The sequence below is a fragment of the Pteropus medius genome, unplaced genomic scaffold, assembly GCF_902729225.1.
Source record: "Pteropus medius unplaced genomic scaffold, Ma_sr-lr_union100, whole genome shotgun sequence".
Lineage (NCBI taxonomy): Eukaryota > Metazoa > Chordata > Mammalia > Chiroptera > Pteropodidae > Pteropus > Pteropus medius.
The window spans coordinates 2,226,248-2,254,107 of NW_024355523.1; the positions used below are offsets into that span (position 1 = coordinate 2,226,248).

Here is a 27,860-nt window from a genome sequence, read left to right on the forward strand (position 1 = left end):
TATGTATGCTTTTAGTTTTGTAACTATTATAAACAGGTCATTGGAGAATTCTGAGCAGGAAGAAATGCGTGTATAATTATGACCACTTTAGAGCAGGAACTCAGTTTATTTAGTCCTCAGGAAATGGCATAGTGGGCAGCAGACACATAATAGGCACTCAAGACAGTTTATTTTAAAATATATATGATCAGTATACTCTGAAAACTAATGAGAAAGTCCTCATCACTCATAGGCTTTTCTTCTTGAGGTCCTTGAGTAAAGGGATATAAATATATACCGTAAAGTTATTTCACTTTTTATTTACAAGTAACTCAGATAGATTTGGGTTAAGTGGAAGGGAGAAAGTCATTAATGGAGGGAAAAAGACCTGACAGCATGGATGCTATTTCAAACAATGCTATTTAAATTATAAATGTGGAGGGTTTCCTGTTCTTACAGCAACTAACATCCTTTAATATTGCATTTGCTCACATTACTATAAAAATCTGCCAATTAGTTTTTTACTCAGCTTATTTCATCCTAAATTTCCTCATAAGCAATACTAATTATTATACTTTATTCTTTAATATGTTGCAAAATATTTTCACCTCCATCTGCTAAAAGAACCTCTTCTGATTTTCTACACTAAAGGTACAAAATTGTGCCAAATGTGACCTCCAGACTCGTGTTTTCTTTAGCCAACAGTAATTTTTTTTTTTAATTTTAAGAATGGGTTAATATTTTAAATTGTGAGGTCGCCCATAAAATTTCAAGCTTCTGTATTTTCCCAGAACATGTTAAGTTTTAATATTGTTGGGCCTACATTTTTGCATAGCAATGATAGGTCAGAGCAGAGTAGCATCAAAAGGCCTCAGACAGCCAAGTTCTTTCCAGAAGTCTGGTGCCACCCTTCATCTTTTTTAAAATGTGTGTTTCTCATAAAGTAGACTTAGAAGAAAAGTGAAATGTTTCTTGAATCTACAATTATATCCAACATGAGAAAAGAAAATGTAAGGCTTAGGAGATTAGGGTTATTTTCCTCCGCCCCCCCACAAAAAAGTAAAAAGCCATATATCTTGGTGAAAGTGAAGAATGTGTAAATAAAATGTGTCTGTGTCTAAAGAGCACACTTGTGCTGTCATTAAGGACCAAACAGAGTAAGAAGTGGGCTGGTCTTGATTTACAACCAAATTGCTTGACTCACTTTACTTACTAGGTCCCTTAGGCATTTATATTTTAAACTAATGCTTTAACATTAGTCTTGGTTCTTATACTATCAGGTGGCTATTCATATTTCTGAAAAGTATGGGTAGATAAAGCTACAACCTGTCTCATCACAGAGATACTGCATGATTGCGAACACCACAGATTTGGGCTACAGAATAACTAACTGGCTGCTGCCTTGGAATATTGTCCTGATCCCTCTAGGGGTATCAAGAATAACGTATATTTGGGGATTACCTGATTAGGAGCTGTTCATTACTTAATAGCCTCTAGGCTTTATCCAAGGTTTTAAATAGAAAGAGATGCTGGTTCTCAAAAGTTAAGTGAGAATGGGCCAGTCTGTCTTGAAGGACAAATTTCCACAGACAGTACTGTGTGGTTTAGATGTTTCTTCTTGAGATCAGAGCTTTGTTTCTGGAATTGGGGCATGCTCCCTAGTTTCCATCTAGCTAATAACACTGTGATTTGGGCCCTACGTTTAGAGACTTTTTACATCTAGGTAAACTCCGTCATTAATTAAAGAAGCCCTTGAGGTTTATTACAAAAATAACTATTTTAGAAACAGATCACTACTAAAGATAGAACAGTTTGAGAGGAGAAAATTCCAGTTCTTCTGTTGGTGGTTTAGATTTATTTTCCAAGTATAACCTAACAACCCAGCATACCCCCTTTCCCTTCCTGTTGCTTTCTGCCTGAATTTCATTTCCTTTTCGTCTCTCCTCCATTCTCACAAATTGGCTGGGGAAATAACCAGATTCAGGGACTGTTATGGTTTAATTTTTATTCTCAGCATAACATCTGGGAACACGTGCTTTGTTGTTTACAAAAATAATCTAGGAACCTGGACTCAAACAGATATATTAAGTAATATTCTATAATTAGATTTCTTTCATTGATTCTACAAATGCTTATTAATGGTGCAAAGCACTGTGCAAAGTGCTGCAGAGATTTCTGCAGAGAGTCTCACCCTAGCGGGATTTGCAACCAAACAGGAAAGAAAAACTTAATTAAACAAGTAATTGCACAAACTGCTTGTGCAATTATTAATCCTAACCTTTATATTTTTCTCCCTTCTGCCTGGAACATTCTGCCTTCAGCTATTCTCACAGCAGACTAAGTCTCATCCTCCCAATCATCAATATTGGACACGGAGAGCTTATGTAGCCCAGGGTACACTGTGGGAGAGAAGGTGGGAGAGTTTGGGTTTTGAGCTCAAAGATTGTTTACTCTTTGCAGAAGAAGCAGTCGTTATCTTCTTGCATTCAAAATAAAGCTAATTTTTTTCCTAATTATAAAAGTAATGAATGTCAATGATAGTAAAATTGATATAAATTGAAAGTTATAAAAGAACATATTAAAATTTCATATACTTTCTCTCAGAAACGACTTTTCTTGATATCCTGGCATTCTTCTACTCTCTTTTCTGATTTGAAATCATATTGTATATTCAACCGTGAAATCTCTCAACATTTGGAAACTAGGTAGTTTTCAATTTCTCGCACTGCTGTATTATTGAAATGAGACAACTTTGTGTACAGTCTTTAGGATCACTTCCCAGAAACTATTGATAAGAAAGCTTTTTAAAACTCTTCATAGGTACTCATATATTGTGTTCCTTATAGGTTATACAAATTTTTCTATCAGCAATAAACACAGGTTCTCATTATGTGTTTACCATTAATTGACTATTATTTCTTTTAAAACTCTAATTTTAGACATTAAAATTATATTTTTTAATTTGTAATTCCTGTCAATTATATTTTTCTTTAGCTATAGCTATATACATTAAATGTATTAATATATCATAAAATACTACATTACATTATGTAAAGTAAAAATTTAGTTGAACTTTTAAGAATTTAAACTTTTCAACTAAATTTACATACTCAAGGAATTTTTATAATAAATCATATTACCACCAAGCTAATATTATAATTGCACACTTAGAATTTGTCATTTCTATAAATCAACTTATTGAAATGAATATTTCTTCTTTTAAGTGATTTTCACTTAATTAAATATTCAAACTTCTAGAGAAATAACAGCTCACTTCTAGTGACCCCACAGTGCACTTCCAGGACACTGGAATATGTCGATGAATAAGGTTGAACAGATAGACCGATTAAAAAAGAAAGAGGGGGAGAAAACCCTCCTAATTACACACAAATGTCTCAGCACTGAGCAATAATGAGAAAGGAAATGCTGGAAAAGTGCTTGACATTTAAATGTCAATTTAATCAAATTATGCGTTTTTTAAAATGTGGCTGAATGTAATGGGCTCTTTAAATTGTTTAAATCATGCTTTTTCCTAAAATGGTCAAGAGATTGAGCATTTAGGTGCCTTAAGCTGTCTTTTGAACTAATATCCTTAAAGAATGACTTACTGAATTACATCATTACACTTTTAAAATAAAAATAAAATTTTACATTTCTTCAAGAATAAAAGGTGTCAACATATCTAATAAAAAGTGATTGGTCAGCATTTACAGTAAGTTAAGAAGATGACGTTCCAAAGGACAAATTTAGAGAGGGTGTGTAAATTTTAAGAAATAAATTATTCAGACTATGAGGAAGGCGGGATATAGTATTCTTACTCTTATTTCCCTTGATTTTAGTAAGAATTAACCTAACTCCAGTTCACTCCTCCTCCCTAATCTAGACCATTCAATAGACAGAGAACTAATAATTATCTCACGCAGACCTCGCAATATAGTTTTTTCATGGAACCATAAGAAATAGGTAGAAAATGATCAGAAAAAAAGATATCCAGAGAAATAATTGACTCAGTTTAGCCCCAAAGCTCAATAAAATTTGAACTTTGGATCTGAATACCAATGATACAGAAGTAAATTTTTCTCTCTAGCTTGACAGTCAAATATAATTCTTGTGTTGTTGGAGCAAAATAAAACTCTGCGTTTGATCACATTGTTGTCACAAAACTAATAAAGAGGATGTTTGTAGGTGCAATTAAGAGCACCAGATTTAGAAATCAATGTCTGGATTTGACTATCATCTCTACTACTTAATTCTACGAGCTCGGACAAATCTTTTCTCTCTGAGCTTTAGTTTCCTCATTTGTAAATGTGGATAATCGATACTCTATACGATTTGTACGAGGATTACATGTGAGAATACATATAGAGTAATTATAACAGTGCTTGAACAATTTAAGCACTCAGTAAATATTAGTTGTTTCTACAGTGTTCTTAGCAGCAAACAACAGAAACTAATTCCGCCTGACTCAAGTCAAAAAACAATTGATTAAAAAGTTACTAAGTACTTCCCAGAATTTCCAGGAGTCCTGGTTAACTAGATCTAAGACAACAAGACATAAACATTGCTCAAATTGACCACAAAATAGTCCAGCGAGGACACATATGTCATTGTCTCATTTAAGCCCTGCACACAACATACAGACTTGAACCAGGAAGTCATTAGGGCTAAAACCTGACTAAAGATGCCCTGTGGAGTCTACTTCTAGACATCGTTAACACCTGCTTGGATTGGCAGCATCTTGATCATGAGCTGTATATCAGGTAGAGTCTAATCATAAGTCAGAAACCGTACCATTTATTTGCGGGGGCAGGGGGAGGGGATTAATATAAGGAATCATTAGTAGGGAACGTTAAGTACTAAAACTCAGACAAGAAGACTCTAAGGTGTCCAGAATTAGCAGCTGCAGTAGAATAGCTGAGATCTGTAGCCTGAGGAGGAGTGAACAATAGGAATTGAAGACTAGGAGAGGTTTCCTGCCAAGGTAGAAATTCGGACCTCTTTGAAGAGAGTGTAGCTACCATAGGAAATTGTAGCTGCAGGTGGCAAAGAAACTTGCCAGAGGTCACAGGCCAGTGCTGGTTTCTAGAAGTGGCCATAGTATATCTGTTGAGTGGAGGATATGAGCCAACAGAATTAGATCTCCAGAAGTATTTGAAGCTGCTGTTGTGTGGAAGGTGGGAAGGTTTATAGAAGCAGCTGTGCGTGGGTTGCTGGAGGGTTCTGGTGGGCTGGAGATGCTTGGAAGCCTCTGGTGGGGTGCATGTGGCCTGGGCGTGCTGCTGGAGCTCCTCAGAGGAAGCTGCTGGATGTCTACATGGAAAAATAATAATGGAGAACCAAACCCCAAAGGAAATGTCTGCCTGATATTGTCACTTTGTAGGTTAACTCTAGTGCTCTGTTGACAGTGTGTCACATCCCACCAGCTGACAAAGAAAAATGGGAGAATTTTCAGAGGGTCTAGCACCGGTATCACACACAAAGTAGGAGGATCCAGAGCTGCTATCACCAAAAAAAAAAAAAAAGTTTTTCAGCTGAAGAAAATGTTGATACCTGGCACAAAAGTTTACACCTTAGTTTCCAGGGAGGCTGGGAAAACAATATCTGGCATTTTCAGGCTCGAAGACTCATGAAGTGATGAATTCCCTAAACACAGAAAGCATTTCAGTTATCGAGTAACCAAAAAAAAAAATGACTATCATCTATTACACTGCTATCATTAATTACAAGGTACTTTACAATTTACTCATTGCTTTCACATTTATTATCTCATTTGATGTATCTATACGTCCAAATTGTATAAGAAACATAAAATATAATGAAGATGTTAAACAGCAGGTACATATTTCTATAGCTGGACATAGAAATTTTAGGTTTATAAAAAATAAATTGCCTCTGAATTTAGAGCGGAAACAAATATTTAGGAAAAATATATAAAGTGAGGCTAGCAAAGTAGCCTTGGCAGGAAAGATACAAGAATAAGGGAAAAAACAAACAAACAAACAAACAAAAAAAAACAAAAAACAGTATAATAAGATATCATGGAATTCAACAAAAAAAGTTGAATAAACATCTTCATTATATCTTATGTTTCTTATCTTTTTTCTTGTACCCAAATCAATGTCTGGGAGTAAATACAGAATATGGGCAAACTGTCTTCGTCAGACATATTATGTACCTCAAGGCATCATCGTTTGAAAGAGTTAATACAACCACTTTGTTGTTAAAGAATTACTAAAGTCTCAGAAAACTTTTATAACCAATGATGTCTTCAGTATTATAATATTGGATGAAACACTTTAGTTGTATATCTATATATATGTATACATACACATATATACTATGTATACAGGTAGATAGAAGTGAGAAGGCCATATATGTGTTGCATTATGAAATTGAAGTTTATTTGCAAATAGACATTGACTCCCACATAATATAGTCTTTGGATCTTTAAGGATTTCTTGCTCTCGTTCCTTGGTTTCTCTTTGGTTTCCAGTGACTTCTGTTTTTATCTTCCTTGCTGCCCCAACCCTCGCTCCATTTGTTATTGTGACCGCTCTTCATTTTGAAGCACTTTTTTTTTTGAATTCCATATCTTATTGTACTGGTTTTTTTCCTTATTCTTGTACCTTTCCTGCCAAGGCTACTTTGCTGGCCTCACTCGATGTATTTTCTCTAAATATTTGTTTCTGCTCCTCCAAATTCAGAGGCAATTTATTTTTTATAAATCTAAAATTTCTGTGTCCAGCTATAGAAATATGTACCCGCTGTTTAATTGGAATTTCTGTTTTAACTTTCTCCAAGTATTTCAAATTCAGTATGTACAAAATTAGTCTCACCAAACTTCCCACAGCTCAGTGAATGGTGAACACACCAGCCAGCATTTAACCAGTTGCTTTAGTGAGAGACTGAGATGTGAATTTTGCCTAACACTCATGTGTAATTAATCACCAAAGCCTATTAATTTGCTTGCTAAATATGACTTGAGCTCATATATTTCTCTCCATCTTCACAGTCCTTGAATTCTAAACTATCAACAATTTTCACCTGAGCTACTACAATACTGGCTATCGAAGTTTCCCAGGATCCATTACTAGGCCTGTTTAATTAATTTTCCATGCAACAACTAGCATTTTAAAAACACAAATTAGATTATCTTACACTCTTGCTCCAGAACAGAAAAATGGCTTCCCATTGTCTTTAGGATGAAATCCAAAAAGCCACACTGACCTTACACTGTCCTTCAAGATCTGGCTTTGTACTTGCTTTCAGCCTTATCGTTCACCATATCCCTCCCCTCTCCAGGCACCAAACGAAATAGTCTCTCTTCAGTTTCTTTATAGCTGTTTGCAGTTTTCATTTGTTATATATGAAAAAGTGTTTCCCCACTTCGTGACTGGCATGTTCCTAGTTAACACTTGGATTAAATATGTAATTTTATAGCATCCTTACTCATCTCTCTTTTCATCAACACTTATTACACTGTTCATCATTTTTGCAATGCAACCATTAGGAATTACATGTGAATTCATTATTGGGATGTCCCCCAGCATCTAGCACATTATGTAACTAAGAGTAGATGCTCAAATTGTTGAAAGGAATATTCTAGCCCTGATGGAATTATATACTCTCATATAAGGTTCTAATTTTACATATTCTCAAAATTAGGGAGGAAAGAAGGAAGGAAGGAAGGAAGGAAGGAAAAAGAGAGAGAGAAAGAGAAAGAGAGAAAGAAAGAAAGAAAGAGAAAGAGAGAAAGAAAGAAAGAAAGAAAGAAAGAAAGAAAGAAAGAAAGAAAGAAAGAAAGAAAGAAAGAAAGAAAGAAAGAAAGAAAGAAAGAAAGAAAAAGAAAGGAGACAGACAAGTTATAAAAACAAAATTCTTCCTAAAGACAAACGTAGTGGACCGTGGCTTCTAATCTGCCTGTCCATGAACGAATAGAAGAAATAAGCAACTCATTTGTATTAATCAGCAGAAGAAAAAGAACAATTTATATAGCATGAAGCACTACTGATTAAACATTTCAGTAATTAAAATGTGCTCCGATGCATAATGAAAATCTGTAGGAGTATTTGTCATATTCTCTGAGTTTAACAACTTCATGAAATATAGTTTAAATAATACCAGGACACAGAATAGTGTATACTTTCCTTTATGCTCTACCAGTAACAAAAAATACCCTCTATACATTTTAAATATCTATTAATTTATAGAATCTGGCTATTGAATTGTTTCCCTTGTTTGAATGAGTTTTTAACCTCTACTCTTTGTCTAAGCTAAGGATGTCTGCATTACTTTATTCATGTTTAAAGGACATTCCCAAGTGACTTTATATCTTAAGGATTCACTTTCCTCCTCTGTAAAAAGAGGTAGTCCACCTAGATAGTCTCTAAGGTCTTTTCCAGTCACAAAATTTTATAATCCAAAATTTTATAATCTGTCTCCTTGGCACTAAAAAGACACACACTTAAATACGTACACATAGTTTTTAATACTGACAATAAACAGCTCAAATTTAAGAGCACCAGGTTAAAATGAACACTGAAAATTTAATCTGGCCATACGGCGCCAAACCTAAATGAACAGGGAGCAGCAATAGTTCCAAAAAACTCTCAGGACTGGGCAATATGCTACCTACATATAAAATTTGTCCTGACCCACCCTAAAAGCAATCATGTTTTAATTGGTGGCTAACACTTTAAAATGAGCAGAATACTCACAGATACTTATATTTAAAGATTTAGTTGAAAAATCAGAATTCCCAGCTACACTGGGCCATTAATTCCTCTTGGCAACGATCACCTAGGGATAAGAGTGACTAGGCCTTTTAGGTGGGCGAGTACTCTCAAGTTCATTGCTGATGTCACCACTCTTCCCTTGACCTGTTTCATCCATCCACATTCTCTGGCTAGCCCCGCCACCTGAGATTGGAGTTTGCAGTCTTCATTAAAAGGAAATTAATGTTATGTGACTATTCAGGTAGCTGAAGAGCCATTGAAAGAATAGTCATTAATTCTACAACTCTCCAAAAAAAGGTTAGATATGTTAGAAAATGATCATATTTAAAATGTTTATGATTGTTCAGAAAACTGTGAATCAATGTTATTATGTAATTTCTGAAATTCATTCTTTTCTTTCAAAGCATTCCAAATAATCAGTCATTTAGAAAATTTTTAGAGTCTCTTTGTATTGTATATGGGATAGTGTACATGTATGTCAATCTCTTCAACAATTGACATAAATTACTCTATATCATAATGAAACTTTTTATTGCATAATATGTTTTCCTTTGAATAGAATGAATAAAGTTCTCTTTATTTGCTAAGAAACAGACGAAAGTACATAAAGTCTAATTTTTTGGTCATAAGGGGTTTTCACTATTCTAAAAAAGTTATTAGGAAAAAATGCTATCTTAGTGTTAAAGTAAGGAAATTTATACTGAAGTTTTAATACAGTCAGAGCAAATTATTAATAGTATTCTTTGAATAATGAATCATGGTTTAATATTGTATGGAATAAAATAGCATTTTTATTAAATATCATTTCATTCTATAATATCCTAATAATTTAGAAGAATGAAGTAAAGGGGTTTATAAATCAGAGTTTAACTGTAGAAACTCTGGTAATGGTTCTGAGAATTCAGAAAGTTTGAAAATATAACTTTGACAAATGAACTAAAATGGGCTATTATTTTTATTTTGCGTTGTCCTTCCTAGTGTAAGGCCCAGATGTTTGAAAATTGTTTTCGAAATTTGAATTTAGACAAAATAATAAATCGCAACATACAATTAAATCAATCATTTTATGATCTTTACTAACATCTGGTGCTAATATTATATTCTAAAATGGGAAAAATCTTTTAGATTCTGTTTTTATGTAGGAAGAAACTAAACCATTCAAATGCTTAGTATTTCCCTCTAGTCATGGTTACCTGCAAATTCTCTTCCAGGAGTTTGTGCAGTATGTTTTAGAGGGCACGACTTTTTAAAAATGAAAGTCTTATTTGTCTGAGTTACATATGTGTTTGTCCTTTTTAAAATGACAGCTAAAACTTGGTTTGCTTTCAGAAGTGGCTGAAACCGATTTTCCGTAATCCCTTAAGAACTTCTGCTTTCTTGAACTGAAAGTATTCTTATAGTGCCAATTCCGGTAGAAATAGAGTTATAATAGCCAAAATCTCTTCAGCAGAGATGGATGGAAGAAGTGCTTAACCAGTGATTTTCTTTTCGAGTGGTAGAGTAGAATGAGCATGACCTTTAGATTCAGACGTGGGTTAAAAATTGCTCTTTCCCCACTTAAACTTCTACAGGTTGCTTAACTTCAAAACTTTCACTTTATAAAAGAAAAAAATGAGGAGGATAATACCTACCTTGTTGGGCTATCGTGAAGTTTGAATGATAATGAATATAAAATGACTATTACAGAGCCTGACACACAATAGGTATTTAGTAATTGTTAACTTTTTTCCCTTTTCCCTTTCCCAGCTAGCTGCCTGGATGGCTCCCTCACACTCAGGACACGGTATTAGAACATTTGTATGTATCCTTAGCCTATAGCACAGAGCAGTCTGTCCCATTAAAAGTATGTATGTCGTGAATTCCAAACAGGTTGCATGTAAATTAATTTTGATAAAATTGTGTCATCAATACAAGGAGGCATGATTATCTTTGGTGAAGATACAATTTTACATGTTAGATTTGCTTTAAATGGCTGCTGTTCCATTCAAAAGATTAGTTAGGTCAAATATCTTCACCAATCTCAAATACCTTTTATGCATGACCTCTTCTTTGCCTCTATTGGTTATTCATTTAACAAATATTTATTGGCCACCAACTATGTGCTAAGTATTATTCTGGATGTTGGGGGAAAAACGATGATGAAAAAAGTCAGAGGCCTCGCTCTCACAGTTACGTCTGGTAATACAGACAGACATTAAACAAATGTGACAAATTCTGCATCCAAAATAAGTGATGACACTTCAGTTATTCAGGAAGCCTAACATTCATGAGAATATCTGCCAAATATTATTCCATTCCATTTTTAATTGATGTTATCCACTTTCATGATGTATTTAAATGCTTTTCAGGAAGACAGCTGTGTCTTCTCTGATGAAGAAAAGCTTTCAACATATTATTTAGACCCTTGAAAAAGTGTTTCTCTAACATAAAAAGAATCCTACAGCAATTATGCAACTCAGTTATATAGTATATAAAATATAAATGATGAATCAAATGTTTCCATTAAGGAGCCACTGAAAGATAAAAATATATTTCAAGTCCTTGAATTCTAAACAGTAAATCACTTGGTGCCTTTCCCTCTACATTGTTCTTCAGGATTGGAAATTGACAAAGAACTGCACACCTGTTTTGATTTAGATGCTTTTTAGAATTGGTTTCTTTCTCTCCTCTCACCTTTCTTCCTTCTAAAGGCTCACTCTTTGGAGTCCTTATGGTTATATATTAGTAGTAAAAAAGAATGATATGATTTTTGCAGCACCCAAATTACTGCCAAGGAAGCCAACTTTACACTGGATGGAATTTTGCTTCTCGTGCTGAGTATTGCAAATAGCCTTCTGCTTGTTCCTTTATAGGCCTTGGAAGCAAAATGAGCCATGTGTTTCCATTATGATGGCCTGACTCTGGGAAGAAATGTGCAAACAAGCCTTGTATATTTTTACTGAGCTCTCAATTAGTTTAATTTAGAATTGAAATGTGCTTTCTAGCTGAGATGTCCTAAAACAGAAGAGAGCGTGTATAGGGCTGTGCAAGTGCAGCCCACGATTATCTCTCATTGGGATATTTGATGGCGTTGTCCAAAAGCATCTTCAAAGAAGACATCTGAGAAAGTGAAGTACTTAATTGTGATATAATTAAAGTGAAATATTTTTGTGTAATTTGCATTTCAACTTGTCATTTATGGTGATTAGCTTCAGTAACTTTATGTTCTGTAGCTAACCACCGTTTAGAAGTCTAAGAAAATTAGCTTTTACATATTAATAACTTATGATAATGCCTTAAGGGCAGAAATTAATGAATTCAGGGCTCAGCATGTTCTATCCACCATCTGATTGAACCTTTTCAAATATGAACATGAGAAGCTTATCATTTTAACATCAAATAATCAGAGAAAGAAGGAAGATGCTTAACTAATACTTCCTGAGTTTGTGAAGATTTCAAATAAAATGTGTTTTAAGAGACATTATTTTAAAAATCCACATGGGGGATAAGATTTCTTTTAGAAGAAAGATAAATGGTAAGGTCCTAAAATTAACAGGTAGAAATTAGATAAACAAAGAGTGGAAAACAATAGTCATGACAGTCTAGGCCCAGGGGCTGTGCAGTGGGAGGCTGGCAAGAGGCTGCAAGACCTGGAATCAATAGCATTTCACAGGCAGCTCCAAACTCTGTGCTGCTGGGTGAACTCATAACTTCATCCTATTCTGTGAAAATTAAATATATAAAAATGGCAATACAAGTCACCCTGATAAAAAACATAAAATATAGAAGTTTTTGTCAATTGTAAGGGAGAAGATTGTCTTATTACCTGAATTTTAAATTGTTAAAAAATTAATACATAGTTATGATTATATGGTTTTCTTATACTCACTAAATTTCTATATGATAGTAGCTGGCAATTTTTGGAAACTAAGCTTTAATTAAAAACTAATGGTGAATAGGTGCATGGTTGAAAGCAGAAGGATAATGCACATAGAGATCAAAACTAATTTGCGTAGACTGGATGGAAATGAAAACTTTTAACTGCCGAAGTCAATTCAGCAACCTGAAAGTAGATTTTTGTGGCTTTTAGCTAGTCATTTACACTCTCCTAGTCAATCTTTTTTCTTTATATTTTTTTGCCAGAAACCATAAATCCATTCATTCAATAAATATTAGTCGAGCACTTTCCAAATGCCAGTTTTAGAGCCTGAGGATAGATCAGTGAACAAGGCAGTCAAATTCCCTCCTCTCGTGGAATGCATATTATCCTGGAGAAAGGAGATAAATAAGTAATCAAGTAAATAATATAATTTCAAATAATGGTAAGGCCTATGCAGAAAATAAAACATCATGTGGTAGAGAGTTATTGGAGCTGTGGGAGACTCATTTCATAGAGGAGTCAAGGGGAAGCTCACTGAGGAGATGACATTTTTGCTGCGACAAAAACATTGAGAATTCAGCTTGGAAGATTAGGAGAGAAGGAGCACCTGGTGCAAAGGCTCCAAAGACAGATGAGAAGATGTTTAAACAGCAGAAAAAGGGACAGTTGGGCTGAGTTTAGTGAGTGAGAGGACAATGATAGATGAGTTTAGTAAAGACAAAATCTTTAGAGCTTCTTAGGTCACATGGATATTGCTCTAAATATGAAAAGACACCAGAATTTTAAATGGGGGATGAAATACAAACTTATTAGCATTTCTGAGGAGTGAAGAGTAATTGGGGAAGAAGAAAACCAGAAGTATTAAGTATAGTAAGGAGACTTTTAGAGTAGATTGGACAAGATAATGGTGGCATAGTGGAGATACAGAGGAGTAAGTGGTTTTGGCTATATTTACAATATTTTAGAGATAAAACCATCAAGATCTACTCATGACTTCAATGTTGGAAGAGAAGGAAGAGAAGAATCAAGAATATTTTTGTAAATGGTCGTGGTTTTCGTAGATGGTCATGGAACAAGTGAAAACAGAGAGCAGGTTCTGGAAGAAAAATGAACAGTCCTGTTTTGACCCAGCTGTATTTTAGATGCCAATTAGAGAACAAAAGGGAGATGTCAAGTATAGTATTGATGTTTGAGTCTGAAGCTCAGGAAAAGACAAAACTGAAAGTATTAATCAGGGAAGTACTGGCCATGAATGGTATATGAAGTCACAGAAATAGATGAGATAGTCTAAAGAAAGAGTGTAGAAAAAGAAATGCTATTTTATAATTTAAAGATAGGTCAGATATGGAGATTCAAGCAAAGACACTGAGAAAAAGCACTCAGATAAAAGGAAACCCAGAAATGTGTGCTCTTGGGTTAGCAAAGAAAATGTGTGTTTCAAGAAGAGGAAAAGTTCTCAATTCTTCATTATTATTTCCTTTAGTCACAATCCTTATGCTGTACCAGAAAAAAATCATAAATTTCTAAATTGCTACCACTTCCAATTCATGTAATCATATCTTGTCTTCTGTCAATATTCATTTAATCATTCATTTTATTTTGTCATTCGTTCAATAAGTTTTTATAGGACACTTACCATGTGTCAGATATTGCGTTACATATGTTATATTGGATACACTTGTGGATAAACAGGAGTGGTTCCTTATCATCATGGAGTTTACAAGCTATTTTATGTGTTCTTAGTCAGTTGCCTCTTTTTGTAATGTACCACTTTCAAACATCCTTATCAAACTCACAACAACCTTGCCTCTTACATAAGTGAAACTAGGAAACTATCAATCCCCACACATCTTATCTAATCTTTTGATCTCTGAAATCTGTGGAATTAAGTACCCTCCACACATCTCTATATCTCATGCAAGGCCAACCTTACATTTGTCCCTGACCTCTTATGTTCTCTCTGAGAGACCTTCCATAATTAGTAACCCCTGTCTCCCTCTCTATTGGCTACATTCTTTCAACCTACAAACATGCTCAAATTTCTCTTATCCCCGTTCTCTCTATATAGATATCATGTGATCCTCTGAAGATATACTTAACATTATATCAGTAATGAAAACCACATTTTATTGATATCTAATCCAATTGTTGCAGGAATCGTGAACCTGAAAATGTGTTATTGGGAATTCACTGTTACTCATATTGCTAATTACCTCTTAGAAATTGGTATGTACATGTTTGCAAAGTGCGTAGAGTTTTGAATGTCTTGGTAAAAGCTTTTTTTTAAATTCTTATTTTGAGTACCTAATAACCAGATGCCATATGATGACTCTGTCTTCCCACCACTGTTTATATTTAAGCAATTGGCATATGTTTGTTTGTCTAACATTTTTAGAGCTTATTTGTCCCTGAGGTAATTTAAATGTGATTTTATTCAGAAATAGAAATGCGAGCACTAAGATCCAAATGCATACTTCTTTTTCAAAGAGGTCATCTAGATGATCCAGAATATGTTTATGTTACTTTTAAATACCTGTTAAAATGTTAACAGCAACTTTACAAAGTTTCACAGCAACTCATGGATCTCTAAAAATAAATCTTCAAATAAAATTTGCAAAATTTTTTCATAACACTTTAACTTTTGACTTTTCATTCCTTGAAAAATCCTTCTTTCTTCTATCAGTTCTTCTATTCTGATGTCTGATATAATCTTGAAATGAGTTGTTTCCCATAGTTCTATCTTCAGACCAAAGTTTCACTGCACATTCTTCCTGAAGATTCTCTTACTGACTTTCACACCCACTTTCTTCCACATCTGTATATTTAACTCATTCTTTTTTTGTTCAACCTCATTTTTTTATATGCAACTATCTGCTAGGCATTTGATACCTCAATCTCAATGTGTCCAGGAAGGAATCCATTGGTTTTGATGTAAAACAGCTCTTCTCTCATAGTATCCAAGGAAAATCTTTCCAAGTTATCCAAGCCACTACTCAAGGTGATACCACTACTCATTCACTTGCAATAGAAGGCAAAGTCATCCTTCAGTCTGTCCTCTTCCTCATCCTCTCTCTTCTTTATTCTCTTTATCCAATAACTTATTACATTCTTCCTAATTGACTCTTAAATATTTCCTAAATCTACACTTTATGCCTACCACCTCTGCTCTAACTTAAACCTTTATCTTTTTCTTGACCTACTACCATAATCTACTTGTTGGTTCCTGTGTCTTTAATCACCATTCTTCAAACCTAACCTCCATAGACAGGTATCATTTCCTCAATCAGCCTTCCTTATGTCTACTGGGCTAAGTTAAGTACTTCCATGTGCTTCCTAATTCTGTACCAATTCTTTATTATCATCCTCTTGAAGTATGAGTTTATATCTCTGTCTTGCCCACTAGAGTGTGAACTTCTCAGTGAAAATATTATATTAATTATATTTTATTAGAAATGTTTAAGACAATGACTGAAATAAATTAGGCAGTATTAAGAATTTATTGAATGAAACAATGAATAGTAGTATTAACGCCACCTTTTTTGCTGTGCATTCTTTCTACTAAGGTGGAGGAAACACCAACAAACTTTTTTTTATAGTGCTTTACAGTTGGCCCAAACTAAAGAACAGTTATGTTTATGTTGAAAAATGGATAGCTTCGTCATTCAAATTTAAATTTTTACAAGGATGGACTGTTAACATAAATACTCAAAGTGGCATAGTCGTAGTAATGGAAGTGGTTGAACTTTCAGCTTACTGAGGAGTGCAACTGCACCATAAAGCATTATATTCAACGGAAAAAAAAAAGGGGGGGACAAATAAATCTCATGTTCTCTAGATCCAGGGTGTCAGATTGGTGATATCTGCTGCAGATATACTGTAACCACTTATAACTTCTGTTCATCTTAGCTCAGAAAACGGCAACTCTTAGAAAAATGTGTCCTATGCATCGTATATAAATGGAACAATATAAAAGATAATATAGAGTTTTAATAGTTTTTGTTGTTGTTGTTTTGCTCTCTTCCCATATTTCAGACCTAATGTGATCACATCTTATACATTATACTGTTAATTCTGTCAGGTTTTTCCAAGTGCTAGTTTTTATTGATTCCATCATAGTGACACATTTCCAGCTGCAGTTTCCAATCTCGTTTCTGTTGCTATAGATACAGTATATTTTTTAAAAGAATTAAATAATTAAGAGTTTTTACATGAAATGCAAATTTGGAAAAATATTCTGTTCAAAGACAGTAAGAAATGCCCAGAGAGGGTGGAGGAAAACTAAAGTGTTATAGTATTAAAATAACAAGGCAAGGAAGCATTTGAGAGAAGTGTCCAAAGTTTCAAACACAGCAAAAGATTCCAGTAAGACAGGAGCTGAAATGTAAGATTTAGGATGTAGTTCGTCATTAGCAAAATTGATGAGAGTGTTTTTAGTGACTGGGAAGTACAGGAGCCAGATGAGTTGGAAACAGTGTAAGTAGAAAGCTCCTTTAATAAAGGTGACTGGGAAAGGACAGAAAGAGATAGGAAGGGTAAGGTCAAGAAAGTTCTCTGTTTTATAAGAGGCAAAATAGTTGAGCTTGTTTTAAAATGTTTACAGAAAGCCTTTAGAGGAGAGTAAAGTTGAAGATACAGGAGAAAGGGAAGGGCAATCTGTGAAACAGTGGCCTGTGTTCCTTTTATCCATGCTATAGTGACGATGTAAAATTCAGTACGTCTCTCCGATTTATATCCCTCTACTTGAGAAACTGAGCTAAGACCATGTCATTTGATTTGTATGTGATACAGGGTTATAAATTATCATAAATTATGTAATAATTTGACTTGGTTTGGCATCTGGAATGTAGAATCTGGAATGAAACTGGGTGATTACCTGAGGAGAAGAGAGATTTAATTAATTGACACCATCAGGTAAAAAATGAATGGATTATTATCATGTGATTTTATTATGTGTTTAGTTATGTAATACATGATCCAAGTGATCTCATTAGTGAAACAATATAGAATATTAGAATAAAATTATGATTGGATTATTTCATTGAAAGTCTCATCTTGATTAATGTTTGTATCCCGAAATATGTATCAATCTAATATCATTGCATCTATTTAGTGACTAAGCATTAATTCTTGCTTATTTTATTTAGCCATGTTATACAAGAACGTTAAAATTCAATTTATTCCTCTATGTTCTGAACATGTTGATATTCAGCTTAGTTTATTCTCATGTACTGATATATGCATTTATATAGTTCAAGAAGTTCCATGTTTGAATAATTATTTGTATGCTAAGCAACAATAGATGTCATAAAATATAACTAAGCAAATTTCGATTTGAGTGTTTGCAAAGGTAAAGTATAATACTAAATATGGATATAATTATATTTTAAAATTTGAATCTAGTGAACCAAATAAAATACTATCCAGGGTCTCACAAGAATTACTAGTTTCAAAATAAGTTTATTAGAGGCAGAATGACAGATGGTTGTGGAGAAGAGAGAATAGATATGTGTGGTGATGCTTATGAAGGAAAACAGGTAGAAGATGATTAAATATCAGAAAACATTAAGCGTGTTGTGATCCAAATGGTGTAAATTAAAATAAGTTAAATAGCATAGCAAGCACTAGAGTATTGGAAAGTTATAATGATTACCTAAAAAACAGAATAGTAGGAAAAAACAGTAGAGGAAATTTGTGCAGAGAATATTTATTGTTTTCTACCTTTTTTTTGGTAATGTAATACTTTTCGCAGATAACATTTTATATTGGCAATAATTTAATTTTTTTAAATAGATGAAATCAAAAGTGTTTTGAGGAGAGTGAGCGGTACCAGGGGAAAGGATCCAACCTTGCTCTCCCATTCCTATGTCACCAAAGATTCTCATGCAAAGCTACATAAGTCTTCCTAGGGAATCTGTGGAGTTCCTAACATACACACACACACACACACACACACACACACACACACACAGTTTGGAAAACAAAATTTACAATGGTATGGGTTTGAGATCTGTGGAGTTCCATACACACACACACACACACACACACACACACACACACGCACATACATACACACAGTTTGGAAAACAAAATTTACAATGGTATGGCTTTGAAGTTCCATAACAGAAAGAACTATGTAAATGTTCATTATCTGCATGAGTAATTCAAGTAGATGACTCATAAATCCTGTTTGCTTATGTTTTCTCAAGCAAGTATTAACATTTGTGTATAGTTTCAGCACCAAACTGAAAGCCAGCATCTTAGATATGAGTTTTAAATCTCTTCAACTTAATATTTTCTTTAAAGTAAAATAAAAATTAATTGAACTGATTATTTACTGTTGTAAAGATTGAAAGTGGGCCTTCAATTTGCATGAAAAATCAAGAGAACCAGAAAATATGAAAACAAAGGAGTACCTTGAGGTTGTGTGCTAAACACATAGCACTTACAGACATACATCCCAAACCTCGGTAGAACATTCATGAGATTAAGCAACTTGATTTATCAGGTGATTTAAGTTAAAGAACTGAATTAAGTTGAAACCCAAGATTCCAAAATGTTGCAACGTGATGTTTCTTATTTCTTGCGAGAAAATGACAGCCAATCACACTGCCAGAGCAAGCCAATCTACTCAGGTGATCAAATTCTAGTTCCTGGGTGAGCTTAGAGTTAGAATTGGATATTCTTTCTTGATAGTATTTCTTTAAAAACCTTAATCTATTTTCATGACAATAACTGGTATTTGTTATATGGAATCTGAATACTTGGTTTTGGATCAACTGTGATATTTTACCCTGTAATCCTTTTACTCGCTTATTAAATAACAGAGCTACTTAAACTATATATATGCATATAGAAAATTTATATTCATAAAATCTGCCACTTACAAATTACCTCATGTGTCCTCATAACATAGTTCTTTTACCTACATTATCTTATATTTCGTATATAACTAAAACACTAGGATTTAAACTTGTTTGCAAGGTTTGCAATCTTTCCCCTATATCTTAACGTCAATTCTATCCTAGTTTTGTCCGTTAGAATATAGACTGTGATTCCTTAGTTGGGCTTTAGTTTTTCCAAAAAAATACAGTATCTCTTAGAGCATATCATCTAAAGAAGACCAACAGCATTCATTTTCTGTTAATTGTTACCCTCTTATGTTATAATTGTATTGCTTAGACTCTATCTTCAATTTCAAATGACACAATAAATAAGAACAAAAGAAACATCTCCAAGTTTTATCAATTTATCTTGCTTAATTATGCTTCATAACTTCCTAAAACCCAGATATTGTGGAATATAGATATAAAAGTTATTAAGATAATTAATTTTTTCAAGAGCCTATTACTGCTTTAACAAAGCGAGATCTAATTTCTTTGTATCACTATGAAGTATTTCTAAAATAAATACATCTAGATTATCCGAACTCTAAGCTTCTTAATTACAATTAGTAACGAAAATCAGAAAACATAACAATTTTATAAAACTAAAAGCTTCTTAAATTAGCTATATAAGCCAAAGAAAAATAGAACCTTTAGACATACGTGACAAACTGTGAGAGTGATTTTGGACTGGAAATAAGTCAAAAGAGTGTTCAAAATATGATGGGGCAAGAATCTCGAGAATTTTTTTTTTCTTTATGAATTTGCCTCATTTTCCTTACAACAGCTGGGAATATGGAAAAGAAAGACAAGGTGAGATTGGGCACCTATTTATTTACCTTGAGTTCCCTTACTTCAGGAGGACCTGATTTTATTGAGTCTGGGAATTGTTTTGTCTTAGTTTTACGGCCTACCTAGAACCTACACAAGCTGGCCACAATTCCTCTAAGCATCTAGGCTATCTCAATAGTGACTTTCCAGACAGCATAACTTTTATTTTCAAACACGATTCAAGAGAACTCTAAGGTTGTGATAAAAAATGAAATTGTCATTGCAAAACAACAACAAAAAGATAATTTAGGCTGAGTAACAAATGCAGTTCAATTCAAAATGGAAAAGATAAGTATATTGATTCGGAAGTATGGCACAAAGGTAATTTAATTATTCCTCTAAATAATACTTAGAAATATTTAAAGTACAATATTATAGCTTTTGCATGTAAGAAAAAATACAGAGAAAAATTTCGATTTGTCACACTTAAAACTCTCTCACATAAGATTTGTCACATTACCATGGAATGGCATATATTACTTCATTTTAGTTAAGTTTCCCTTTGATTCAAATTGGTTTCTTGAGAAAGGAAGAATATAGCCCCAAGTTATCTCAATACAAGGCTTTGAATATAAGCTCAAACATTCATTAATTGATTATACAATTAATTACACATTTCACTTTTATCCTTTTCTTATATCATATTCCTGACACACCAAAAATTCAGAGATTATTTTTCCTCAGTTTCAAAGACTGTAATGAGGAAGTTAACAATTTCAGAGTATGCTAATAGCTTGTTTTTTCTTTTTTCTCTTTTGTTTCAGTCTGTTCCCAGTATTCTAGAGGAGTATTTGCCATTTTTGGACTCTATGATAAGAGGTCAGTACATACCTTGACCTCATTCTGCAGCGCCTTACACATCTCCCTCATCACACCAAGTTTCCCTACTGAGGGGGAGAGCCAGTTTGTGCTGCAGCTAAGGCCTTCCCTACGAGGAGCACTCTTGAGTCTGCTGGATCACTATGAATGGAACTGTTTTGTCTTCCTGTATGACACAGACAGGGGTAAGTCGCAATTCCACATCTACATAAGTTAATTTTCAACTCGAAGTGGCTTTGGATATTTCAGTAATTTAGCAAAATATTTTAATCCCTAATATGGCTAAAATCAGAATATGGTCGATGTGTATTATCAGTATTTTTATCTTGACTCTAGGGGAAAATTTCTAATTAAACAAGCTTTAAATTCATAGGATTACTCATGAGCCAACCACACCTGGTTACTTAGGTGAAATTAAGATAAATAATTCTTTAAAAATTTCTGTAATGATACTTCAGGTACCATAAAAATAAATATGTCTTTTAATTCAAATGCAAATGATTTAATGTTTTAGAACATCTTAAAATAATATCATATTGAGCTATAGCGTTGAGTTTGAAATATAAGACTTTAAATGAGTAATTGTAGTGTCATGACAATGAAAGTGGATTTGCTGGTAAGGCTTATGCTTGTTGGCAACGTTTCACTTTATCTTTACCTTTCAAGCTGTAAAGATTAATAAATGATATCACGCAACCCATGTGTTGGAGAGGATAACTATCATTAAATTATTAATAATCCACACATTTTTGTACAAGGTACTTTGACTTTTCAACTGGAGACATATATTTTCTTACATTTTTTTCAATTCTTTTTTTTATTTAATGACTAATATCAAAGCAACATATTATATTTCAAAGTAGACATCAGGAAACCATCTGTGGGGTTTTTATCTTTGATCCTTTTTCCTTAAAGTGTAAGATTTAGGAGAAGACAAGAAGCTAAAATAAAAGTTGAAACAGGTAACATTTTAAGAACATCCTTGAATAGAATTCTATCTGTGAAATGAGTAAAACAATAAACATAAAAATAATAAACAGACGAAATAAATCTTTTGAAGGTATAATTACCTTCAAATGTCCAAAGCATATTTTCAACACTCAGAGATGAAAACTCATTAAAGAAATTTATTTTTCTCATTAAAATTCACATTTAATTAGGTGAAAACAGTATGTCACCTAAGATGTCACATCAATGGTGCTCCTAGTATGTTATTTATATTTGCATTCTTGATAAATTTTCCTTTCAGAAACAGCTCAGAAAATTTATATTATCAATGTATTTTCTACATAGAGCATACTCTAACTCATGTGGAAATATCTCATGACATCATTTTCCAATAGCTAACGATCCAAAGCATCCTAGAGAATGTATTACAGTTTAAAGAAATCATCACTCTGCTTATTTCTAACTTTCGAAAAAATCCTTAAGCAAGAGGACACTGAAAACTGAATCACAGTGCAAACTAAAACAGTGAGATGTTGCCACATATCTCTATTAGAATGGCCAAAATGCAAATCATTGACAACACCAAATGATGGTGAAAATGTAGAGTAAAAGGAACTCTCATTTATTGTTAATAGGATTTCAAAGTTGTAATGCGAATTTGGCAGTTTCATACAAAACTAATTATGCTATTACCATATGATCCAATACTCACACTCGGTATTCAGAAGGATTGAAAACTTATCTTAACACAAAAATCTGCACACAGATATTTATAACAGCTTTATTTATAATTACCAAATTATAAATAAAATAATATTTTATTTATTTTAAAATAAATAAACCAAGATGTCCTTCAGTAGGTGAATAGATAACTAAACTGTGGTATATTCAGACAATGGAATATTATTTAGAGCTAAAAAGAAATGAACTATCAAGCCATGGAAATACATGGAGAAAACTTAAATGCATATTACTAAGTGGAAAAAAACAATCTGAAAAAGCTAAATACTGTATGATTCCAACCATATGACATTCTGAAAAAAGCAAAACTATGGAGACAGTAAAAGATCAAGTTGCCAGGGGTTAAAGAGGAAGTAAGAATGAATAGGTAGAGCACAGATTATTTTTAGTGCAGTGAAACTGCTCTGTATGATAGTATAATGGTAGGTAAGTGTCATTATATATTTTTCCAAAACCATAGAATCTACAGCATCAAGGATGAACTCTAATGTAAACTATGGACGTTGGGTGATAATGATGTGCCAGTGTTGTGCATCAGTTGCAAAATATGAGTATCAAATGCAAAAAGAAATACACTTCAATAAAATTAATTTAAAATGCTAAAATAATTGCGTCAATGTCAAGAAATATATACTGGGATGTGGATGAGATGGTTCTTCCTATGGTTTATTATGACACAGCTCAGTTCGCCACTTTGGGCAAAAGATCCTTATTTTATGACATCTTGATCTCAGAAATACCAGTAGAACCTATGTCTCACTCTTTCTCCTCTGCCTCTGTGTAAACCAGTCTCTAGCAAGGAGAGTGTTACAAGCAGTCATGCATCAGCCTCCCCAACCAAACAGGGATTAAATGTGGTGCTTTGCTTCTTCACCAGTTTATGCTTTCTAGGATCCTTACTTCTGCATAGCAAGTCAGATGTTCCAACCTTGAGCCACATCTCATTACCTCTCACCATGAGATCTCTCTAGTATAAGCCAAACATATATACTTGGTTATTTAAAGCTCTTTCTCTTGGCTAAATTTCTGCTCTCAAAGGCTTAAGCCCAACATGGTACAAGCACTATTTCCTCTAATATGGCATGTTTTAACCTTTAACCTACTTACTGGCTTGCTGCACAAAGCCTACTTTTTTCTTGTCACCACTCAAAAATTTAACTGTTTTGCTTCTAGCCAACTTATGCAAATAACTAGAATTTCTTAGTTCTCTCTAATAGTTGCTCAGGATGAATAGCTAGTCCTTTGTATTGCTTTCTGGGTAATCTGACCCAACTTCAAAATAAACACTTCTATTTCAAGTGGTAATTGTGTGAATGAAAAATAACATGTCAGGAAAATGGCCATTTCTTGATGTTCAGATGGCTCACTCTGTCATGATACTGATACAGGACAGGGCAAATTTCCCCAAGTGACAGGGAGACCAAGCCTTGCACTGAGAAAAGAGGAAGGTCCTTTAGCGGAGAGTGAAGAAAGAATTCAACACACACGCCAAAGTTAGAGTCAAAAGGAAAGTTTATTAGAAAAGGGATAACACTCCATAGAGTGCAGTCTCTTCTCAGAGACGGAGAGTGAGAGGAGCTTGGAAAGATAGTGAGTAGAGGGGAGACTAAGTGTTCAAGGAATTCAGTTTATATATCGTTCTTTAGTTTCTGTGAATTATTATTTAAAAGACTTTGTTAACCCATTTCTTTGATGTGGACATACAGTGAGGAAGGGGAAGGGTATGTAGTGTGAAAAGGTAAAACTATGTAGAATGAAAGGCCTGCTGGCGGTTCCTAGCCTTTAATCCATAAATTCCCCATGGTTTTAGCCATTGGGAATGGCTCTTGGTTCCTGGTTCCCCTTCAAAGGTGTGAAGAATGGGTCGTTAGCAATCTCAGTAGAAATCTTCCTTTGTTCTGAAGGTGTCCTCCTGGCCTAGCAGCAGGATTGATCAGCGCATTGCAGTCTCTGAATGTGGCTTAATTAACATTTTTAATTCTCTTGCCTCCTCCCTACATTAATACCACCACACTTCCCAATATTCCAGGTCCTAATAGAGTTCTTCCAAGAGACAAAAATTATTTTTCTCTCTTTGAAATTGTTGTCTTTATTCTGTAAGTTTAGGATCACAAGTCCAATTTATTAGTTCTAAGATACTGTGCTGAAAATTACGTATCACTATCACCAAGTGACGTATGAACATCAGTTATGAACATATGATTAACTTCTTTCAAACACAGAGTTGGCTAAGAGTCATCCATATTTTCACATCATGAAGAAAAAAGAATACACATCAACACTAAAGGCCAAATGTTTCTAAAATAATTCACAAAACCAAGTGTAAAGAAATAAGGTAGTAGGGAGCAATTTGGTGCTTTTCTCTAATCCTCTACTGTTATCATGAAATGCTTAACTAAATATTTTTCCTGTTATAAGTAACTACCTTAATATGTCCCTGAATTTCTCCACAAACTTAAGTGAAACATGACATTCTGATGTATTATAAATCTTTATTTTAGAATAAGTTATTTCATTGATCCACTCAATTATTTCTGAAATCTTTATCCCTATAGTGATATAATGATCTCTCAAGATAGAAGAGCTTCACTCTGTTATAAAAAAGTAGTGTTTTTTGTGTTGAATTATAGTCAATAAAAGGAGTGGTACTTCCTCTTATATAAAACATATGTTCTAGTCTTGATCTGCTATTTATTGATGAGCTATGTGAACCTGCCTATATTTTTGTCTTCATCTGTTGAAAGGAAGGAGGAAGAGAGGGAGGGAGGAGGGAGGGAGGGAAAAGGAAGGAAGGAAGAAGGAAGGAAGGAAGGAAGGAAAAGGAAGGAAGGAAAAGGAAGGAAGGAAGGAAGGAAAGGAAAAGAGGAAGGAAGGAGGAAGGAAGAAGAGAGGAGGAGGAGGAAAGGGGAAGGAAGGAAGGAAGGAAGGAAGGAAGGAAGGAAGGAAGGAAGGAAGGAAGGAAAGAAAGAAAGAGAAAGGAAGGAAAGGAGGAAAAGGGAGGGAAGGAGGAAAAGGGAGGGAAGGTGAGGGAAAGAAGAAAGTTGAACTGGGTGTCCTTTAAAGTCCATTCAAACTACCTTTAAGATTTCTTCATATTTTTTATTGCAAATATGCTATTCCTTCACAGAAAATTTTGGACCTAAAAAGAAAGATACTAGGTGACATAAGTGATCTCTTTATTAGCAGGTGACTATCTGCTTCTGTTCATTTGACTGCCTCTCGGAGAAGAAAAAAAGTAGTGTTTATTCATTTACTCCTTCAATTTATTTATTTAGTATTCAATAAAAATTTTATTGTTTGGTTTGTCTATATCAAGCACTTTGATAGATATTAAGAATGCAACGATAAAAAAAGAATGCAAGGATAAGCAAGACACTACTGAAAATAAATTAACTTGCTTGCTATGACTTCTTTAGGAAATAGTACACAATACTCTACATGACAACCAGAAATTTGCCTTTGATACACAGCTTGATGTTTGTACTATTGTAATTAAGAACACAACAATTTACCAAATAGTTCATCATCCTTTGGAGAAAAACAATTGTAAAATATCCTTTAAATATAAACTTTGATAAGATTTTCCAGTTGATAAATATAAAGCTACTGAGTGCTTAAAATGTGGCTTATGCACCTGAGGAACTGAATTTTAAGTTTTATTTTATTTTACATGATTAATTAAGTAGCCACATTTGCCTAATGGAGCTCATTTGAAATGACATATTTCACTTTGAGTGAAATCTCTTCTTGATTCATAATTTACTATGTAAGAGAAAACCTTAGAGAACACCCTGTACATAATTCTTTTTACAGTACATGGATATATATGGGTATACAATTTTTACATTGCATTATAAATACATTTACATATCCTTTTTTCCCCCAGAAATATAACTTATTCTTCAGTAATTATTATATCTGATTACATTTTATACTTTTTGTAAAGTAATCCCTGTTAAGCATACTATAAATACAAAATGAACTAATGAATTAATCAAGTGAAGTCTTTGACAATAGATATTAGACAGTTTTAGTGCTCTAATAACTAATTATGTAATACATTTTTAATTAATGGTAATGTGTTTTAATAAATCATATAGTTTATAAAGTCAAAATTAAAAAATTTTTGTAGGGATGGTACATGAATTAAATGCAATTTTCTTACCATGAAAAAATGTGCAGCGAAATGAAAAATAACATTCTTGATTTAGATATAATTTACTAAATATTTAGAAATTTTAAAATAATCAACATTTTTGCTAATATAAACCTTGAAAAATTTTTCAAATCCAATTAATGCGATGTCATTTTTCTTGAGTAAAAACGATATTAACTTAAATATTTAAAATATGAGCAATAGTTATTTTCATTTAAAATAGATCTTTTTAAAAGAACATATGTTTTACCTATGTCTATTGCCCAGAATTTTTAGTATTTATGATGTATTTATGACCATGCTTAATACCAAAGGTGACAAGGTGAATTTATGAACACAGAAAAGATTAGGAGATATAAACATTTTTAAAATTCTAATGATCATTGTCAGTGTTTTTCAAAATTGTTACCATTTCCAGAGTAATGCGTATCCAGAGTAAGCAATGGCTGACACTGACCTTGTTTTTACTTAGTCCTTGGTTCTCTTTAATGCTTAATGTTCGTTTTACTTGCATTAGTGCTTTCCAAGCTAACAGATTTATTTTTCAGGTTGCTAAATATCTTGTATCTAATATCTTAATAAGTATTATAACATTATATTATTTGTTCCTAGGAAAGATATATTTGGCAAAGCATTGGAAAGAAAACTTTATTTTGGCTTCTTTTGGCTTTTTTCCTTTTTCTGTTTTATTTTAAGCACTTTTTTTTTTTTTACGAAAATATATTCTACACATTGTATAACATATTTTGAGAAACCTAGGAAACAATGTTGTGGATGATATAATATGAATATGCTGCTATCCCAGGCCGAAGTCAGTGCAGGAAGTGATGAGGGATAGAAAGAGGGGAGGAGAGAGATTCTACCATTTTATTTCTAATTTTTTGGTGTTACTGCATACATGTCTCTTTTTT

The 27,860-nt window shown here is 33.4% G+C and overlaps 1 protein-coding gene across 3 annotated transcripts in view; it reads left to right on the plus strand.

Annotated features, from left to right (window-relative positions):
* GRIA4 (glutamate ionotropic receptor AMPA type subunit 4) overlaps window positions 1-27,860 on the plus strand; it is a 316,548-nt gene that overhangs the window by 92,580 nt on the left and 196,108 nt on the right. For all 3 annotated transcript variants that reach the window (XM_039858731.1, XM_039858730.1, XM_039858732.1), the window contains exon 4: window positions 21,050-21,289. In XM_039858731.1, coding sequence (XP_039714665.1) covers window positions 21,050-21,289 — 240 coding nt within the window. The remainder of the gene's footprint in view (window positions 1-21,049; window positions 21,290-27,860) is intronic.